The sequence below is a fragment of the Rhagoletis pomonella genome, unplaced genomic scaffold (genome assembly GCF_013731165.1).
Source record: "Rhagoletis pomonella isolate Grant_MI unplaced genomic scaffold, Rhpom_1.0 Rhpom_scaffold_00012, whole genome shotgun sequence".
NCBI classification, from domain to species: domain Eukaryota; kingdom Metazoa; phylum Arthropoda; class Insecta; order Diptera; family Tephritidae; genus Rhagoletis; species Rhagoletis pomonella.
Window position 1 is genome coordinate 5,985,205 of NW_023458566.1, and position 7,388 is coordinate 5,992,592.

The following is a 7,388-nucleotide window of genomic DNA, read 5'->3' on the forward strand; positions in this document are numbered from 1 at the left end:
AACATATTTTGTAGCCAACTTTTGATTGAACTAACCACCCGTAAAATTGCCTGGAAAATCGCCACATGTGAACACCGTTTAAACGCAACTATAAACTGTCATGTAATAATAAATAAAATATATGTTTACGTACGTACATATGTCCTTATTTTCTCTTTACCCTACATTTTATAATGAAAAATTGCAATGCAGCCTCAAAGACTTCTACAAACAATTTACAAAGGACATTCATCTTTGGAAGAAATATTATGATTTATCATCACCTGAGGAGCAACCGCTACCCAAGCCTTACGATAACATAGAAGAAATGCTATACTTAATTGTATTGAAATGTCTACGACCAGACAAAGTTGCGCCCGCGGTGAGGGTAAGTACTTCCATACATATATACATACATACATACATATAAGATTTTTGTAGTGAAAATCACCATTGTAAGCAAAGCAAACGAGAACAAGTGGGAGATTAAAAAAAAAGTGTGTACTATTAAAATAACAACTAAGCATATCAAACAATATCAAGGAATAAGAAAATAGAGGCAGAAGTTCCAATAATTCATATTCTTTCTGAAGTTATTAAATGGTGGAAAAAAATCGTCATTCATATCGTTAGCGGTGTTGTTATTATTAATAGTTTTGAACTAGAATACTACCAGTTAGCTTTTCTGCTGAAACAGTTCGTTTTCTATCATTTTCCCTGCTCGCATGCTAGCAACAGATATTTGTAATATGGCGATGTCCTACGAAATGTCACCTCCCAGTAGAAATACTAGTAGCATCACATCAGTTGGTAGGTTGGTCTGTCCGTGAAAGGTATACGTATTTATTACCAAGCTCCACGGCAAACATTTGTAAATGCACTCACATATCTTTTCTGATATTACTATTTGTATTTCCATTAGGATGAATCGCAAAAAAAAAAACAATTTTAGAATTCGGGTTCAGCGGGGTGTGGAAAACTTTTATAACCGTTTATAGTTAGAGCACGAAAAATTGCAGCCGGGTCGATAGATATTTACTATCCCCACATCGTCTAATTACTGACTTTCGCTGTGCGTACCTTTAGTTGTTTATCAGCCTGTTATCGTTCTTTCTTTTTATTTATTAGGCTCAATGGCCTACACAAGGAGTATTTCTGATCGCCTACTACTAGGTGCTTCTCGTAGTTTACCACAGTTTCATTGTCCGACTAATAAGGATTTTAAGCAAGCAATACTTGTCAAAACTCCTTTTTTTGAAACTGCTGAGAGAGGAGTTTAATATGTATTAGATTTATATCAAAACGCTTCAATCGCTACTGCTTCGCTTAAAACTGCTACCGAAGGGGTTATGTCTCTTTGAAAAGAACATGAATCTACTCTTAAATACTACAAAATTAAGTGCAGGCAGGGCTCTGAGAGCTGCATTTAATAATTTTGGGAGAAACCATAAAAACCAAAAACATACTACATAAACGAACAATATACTCAAGAAACTAAGAGCCAATTATAGTGAAACTGCAGTATTGATTTTTCTCCCTAACGTCAGGATTTTTTTATGGGGACTTTGAAGTTTTAATTCAGTGTAATGTAGGTACCAAATAAAAGAGAAAACTCTTCAGAATTAAAAAACAAATTGGTTTTGTGCAGGAACATAACAGTTATACGTTTTATCTAAAAAACGTTGTTCCATAACAGATATTAGATGAGAAATATTTTTTATTACGCCAATAAGAGTTATAAACCAACGTTTAGTTTGTACGTTGCCTAATAACTGTTATGCAGGAGAAATATGTTTTCCGTCGGCAATAAGATTTATTTCTCAATGTTTATTTTTACGTTGCTTGATAACAGTTATTTGCCAACATTTATTTTTTACGTTGCTTGATAACAGTTATTACTCAACATTTATTTTTACCTTGTCTTATAACAGTTATTTCACTCTTCTTTTATTTTCATCATCTTTATCCTCTTCTCAAACAAAAATAAACGTTGGACAATTAGTGTTATCGAACAACGTAAAAAGTAAACCTCGAGTAATAACTCTTATCGGCGAGATAAAAAATATTTTTCATGTAATAGCTGTTACGAAACAACGTTTTCGTTAAATTTCAGAATTAGGCCAACGTTTTCAATCATTAAACTCGAGATAACAGTTATTTTTGGTACCTGGTTTTTTTGGTTAAAAGAGCGAATATTTATTCAAAATGCCCTTTTTATTTAATTTTATTATCTGATAAGGTTAGGATGGCGAAATTGGATGATGTGATTTTTGAAAAATGCATATTTAAGAGGATAATGAAGAATAAAATTTTCAAAGAACTATTTCAGTACCCGTCATTGTTCTTATGCACCAAAAATTTAACCTTTTTTTTTTGTCAATGTTATTGTGGCTTATTTATTAACATTTTATTATTTTTAATATTTTTATTGAGCTTTGTACCACGATTGTTTATTAGGAAAAATTGAAAAAGCAACAAAGTCTAAGCGGTAGAAGTTATAGCACTATTTCGGAGATCACCACATCTATTCATCAGACTTCTTTTTCTAGACTTCAGCAGGGATCGAACCTGCGAATTCGATGTTCAAAGTCAGAAGCGTTAACCACTGAGCTATGTACATCCCGCAAACTCTTGTTGATAATTCATTTTCCTTATTCAACCAACTACTATCAAGTGCAGCTGATTTGCCGCTATTTAAACTCGACAGCGTGGTTGTTGTTGTCAATTCTATACATCCATTTGCTTATTTTGCTTTTTTGTATAGTTTCAGGCAATTTTCAGGTTTTCCTAATAAACAATCGTGGTACAAAGCTGAATAAAAATATTAAAAATAATTAAACTTTTTAATTCTACAGAATTGTCTCTTTTCGTTGATGCCCTTGTTGTTATTTTACATTGCACTAAGCTTTTTAAATAATTTTTTGAATTAATCAATATGTGTTAAATTTTAAAGTCCTTTTGAGAAAAATCCTGATATCAAAGAGAAAAACTAGAAATGTGGTTTTTTGATATATTTCTATGTAAATTCCGAACTCGAATTCCAAAATTCGTATTTCTTCAATCCACCCTAATGTGCATTCAAAATGTTACTGTACATACATATTTGCATATGTAGTTTTCATTTTCATTGCTTTCACAGTCTGGCAATGAGGTTTGCCAAACATTAATTACTATAACCTTCGATCTTGATAATTGTAGCTGCGCAAACATTGTCTCTACATTTTGCCAAAAATTCAAGCGTTTCCACTGAAAACTTCTTTTCGTTTTGCAAGCAAGCTACAACATATCTACATACATACATACATATGTATATGTATACCACTTTGTATATCCAAATTTAACCAACTTTCGTGCTTGTCAAGCACTGCTTGACCGACATAACTCTAATGCCAACTGTCAACTGCCAAATTGTGAAATGTCAAATGACAAACGCGCTATTTGACTGCTAGCTTGACGTCAATACATTTGGGCCAAAATGGCCAGCAACCATTGGGCAAAGTAACAGTGAACGAGTGAATATGGAGGGAGCTACTAGTGCCCATTTAGCCAAGTACATGTGTGCATACATCTGTATATATATACATATGTATGTACACCTGCGTTCAACTAATTAGAGACGAAATTCAAAATGATATTGTTTGCCAATTATGTATTTTTTTTTTTTTAATAATTTTCGGTTAAAATATAGTTCAATCTGTAACAGCACCACAATAATAAAAGTTTCAAAGCATGCAAAAATTGCGAAAAAAAATTAATCTAACTTCAAAAAATTGTCATTAAAATTTTCCATATTTTTAATCAACGTATTTAGAAAATGCAAGTGCAAGTCTGAAGTCATTAAAAATTACCATTGTTTTTTTTTTAGAATTTTTTTTTTGTGGAGTATGTTGCGCATTTTCTTCCGCAACACCCTCCACAAAAAAAATTCTAAAAAATCAACGGTAATTTTTAAGGACTTGAGACTTGCACTTTCTTAGCCTATAATTGAATGGGCTACATAACTGCATACCTGAAAACTTTCTAAATATTCTGAATAAAAATTTGGAAATTTTGATGACAATTTTTGAAGTTTGATAAATTCTTTTCGCAATTTTTGCAAGCTTTGAAACTTGTATTAATATCATTTTGAATTTCGTTTTTAATTGGTTGAACGCAGATGTACATACGTATGTATGTTTGAATGTATAAGTTTACTTGTGAATGCCAACATATTTGTTGGTCTGCAAGGAATTGCATAATGACGGATGTAGTTAGCAACCAAAATCAGACTTGGCAAGCTAACCACAGCCAACAAGTTTTCATTTTTATTAGCCAAATGACAGTCAAAGCTTTTCTGCATTGTATGCTGTTGCAATACTGGTTGCAAATTTTAGAAGGAGTGGGGGTGCATGGGGGGTTGTGGCAAACAATATGCAACGACTATATAAATACATACATATATGTATGTAAATAATCTCAAAGTTATGCCAACTTGTATGCTTCGATGCTATGTAGCAATACATATCCATACATATCCATCTTTTTTAAAATTTCAGTTTTTATTATTTCACCAAAAACTTGTTCACAACTCTCAGCATTTCTTCTACAATCTAATCTGCACATGCATTTTACAGACATTCATTACGCGCAACATGGACCAATCATTTGTGGAGCCACCACTCTTCGATTTGAATGCCTCATTTGCTGACAGTTCGCCAAGAATCCCATTGGTCTTTCTGCTATCGCCTGGCTCGGATCCAATGGCCAATCTATTCATGTACGCCAAACAGCGTAACATGTATGACAAGTAAGTTAATTAAAGAACTCGTTCGATAGTCAACCGGACAGACACATTAGCACACACATATGTATGTATATATATATATAGACATGCACACATACATGCATACATACATACAATAGAACTGACATACAATTGTGAGTGCCAAGTAATTTTAAACATACATACATACATACATACTGTGTGTCCTGTGTCGATGTACAAATTATTATGAACAACTTAGTACCAGCAACTGGAGACCGTAGCTACTGTCCATACAGTGTCCAATAAGTTGTCAGCTCTAGTTATTATTTTACATAGTACGTAGTACACACTACTCGTACGAGCATTATCAAGCAAGCAAGCGCTTCAGCAAGTAGGGATACTTTGACGTATTATTGATGTAAATTTTTATCGAATTTCTCTTTACTGCTTCATCATTTGTGTCAAGCAGTTGCACGTAGACTAAGTATGTGTCCTTTTTTATCTTTTATCAGTGCAAAAAAGGACAAAAGTTTATGGAGTTGTAATTAAATCGACATTCGTCTACGTGTAGACATCAAACTTTTTTAATTTTTTTTTTGTCCTTTCACAGTTTGCAGCGAGTTGTCAGTTTGGTGTACAGTGATGAAGTAGCTGCAGAATAATGCACTCAATTTTTAATTGCTTGCCATGATTGTCAATAGCAAAATGTATAATCAATGTAACTTTATAATGCGTACCGTTATAAGTGGAAGGACGTTTATTGAATTTTTGTTTCGTATTTGTGAAAGTAGACAATAATTAAGAGGAGTTGTTATTGAAGAGAAATCTACAAATTCGATATACATAAGTTACACTCACATGCACTTGATTAAGGACACTTTTTGATCCTTAGTATTGAAAGTTTTTATTTTGTTAATTTATTTTATTATTATTTTATAAAATAAAGCATATATATATTTAATATGAGTTATGGAAAAACTTTATACAAATTAGACAAAAAAAAATCAACAAAGGCTGTCCCTATTCAAATGCCCGGCAGTATATATGTAAGTTAATAATACTTCTAGAAAAATTTTGGGTACGCAGTTTTGTAGCCCATTCATTTTGAGTAAAAAAATACACGTTTCAAATGGCTTTTTGGTTGACGGTATCACGCATTTTCTTCCATAAAAAAAAATAATTCAGCATACTTTGTATCACCTTGTTTCATCAGATGTTGTCATTGTCCATGCTTCTGCGTTATATGTGCCAGCACAGGCAAGATGAGTGACGTATAGAGCGTAGGTTTCTTACGTCGAGAGAGTAAAGTCCTACTTTTTCGTAAAAAATTTCACGAAACTACTACTTCATCGAAATGAGTTGATAGGTGTAAGTCCTTGCTGCAATCTTTGCCTCCAATCCCCAATTTTCTCTGATTGTCCTGGTGGTCAGGCGTTGTAGCTTTGCGGACCGATTCATCGGTTCCTATCTGGAATAAAGTGTAGATACTTAACCTGTTGAGACCTGTTCAATGAACAACGGGATTACCTAGTAAGTGAGACCAGTTCAGATTTTGTGGAAGTTACTCCCAAAACCTTGCTAAACTTCCGAGCATTATTTGGACGAAGATACTATACCCGCTCAATAGATCAAGGGCAGAGGTATTTAGAATTGTAGCAATTATCACGGGACACTGGCCCATAGGCTAACACGCAGAAAGAATGGAGCTCCCATATAATAGAGCTTACTGCAGCTGTCAACTGAAGGGTAGCGAGGCAAGCGGTCAGCATTTCTTTTGTGATTGCTGAGGTCTAGCGGCTATAAGTACTAGAAAGACACATACATACATAATTTATCGAGTTAAATGTTGCATTAAATTTCAGGAACTTTATCTATTTAGTTGTCAGACAAACATAAATACTTATCAGAGCTTTTTCAGTGATATACTAGTATCTTTGTAGTATTTAGAAGAAAATAAATTCTAACCTAATTATACGTTAATTGCTCGCTGGTAGATATCAAATGTGGAGGAAATTTAAAATGCAACAGCCGTACGCAAATTTTTCACAGACAACAGAAAAAAAATTGCATACCATTAAAAAAAAATATACAAGCCAATTGAATACCTCCCAGTCACTCACAATTGTTTGCATATTAAATCACAGCCCTAAAACTTGCTAATGAAATTAAAACAAAATATTCCATTCCCCCGCACTTACACCCACATACATACATAGATACCAATAGAAAGCTCTACTTTTCTCCCTACCTGCATTTTTTTTTTTTTCAGAACAAAAACAATTTCATTGGGTCAAGGTCAAGGTCCACGCGCCGAGAAAATGATTTTGGAAGCAAATCGTTACGGCCATTGGGTTGTTTTGCAAAATTGTCACGTCGCTGTCAGTTGGATGGGCGAATTAGAGCGCATTTGCAATGATACGACGTTGGCAGAGTCAGCACATCCGGACTATAGGTTATGGTGCACTTCGTATCCCAGCAACGTATTTCCCGTTTCGGTGCTGCAGAATTCGGTGAAGATGACAAATGAGCCGCCAAAAGGTCTTAAGGCGAACATGTTTAGGTCGTTTAATTCGGATCCATTGGTACGCGATAAATTCTTTACGAATGCCTTCCTCTATTCCGATATGGCAAATAAGTGTTGGCTGCGCGGTGTCTTCGCTTTGGT

At 34.0% G+C, this 7,388-nt stretch overlaps 1 protein-coding gene across 1 annotated transcript in view; it reads left to right on the forward strand.

Moving 5' to 3' along the window:
• Positions 1 to 121: 121 nt before the first annotated feature.
• LOC118747544 (dynein heavy chain 3, axonemal-like) overlaps positions 122 to 7,388 on the forward strand; it is a gene marked incomplete in the record, with an annotated part of 16,812 nt that continues 9,545 nt past the window's right edge. The window contains 4 exon segments of the mRNA XM_036481594.1: positions 122 to 129; positions 193 to 367; positions 4,593 to 4,765; positions 6,993 to 7,388. Of these exon segments, the coding sequence (XP_036337487.1) occupies positions 122 to 129; positions 193 to 367; positions 4,593 to 4,765; positions 6,993 to 7,388 (752 nt within the window).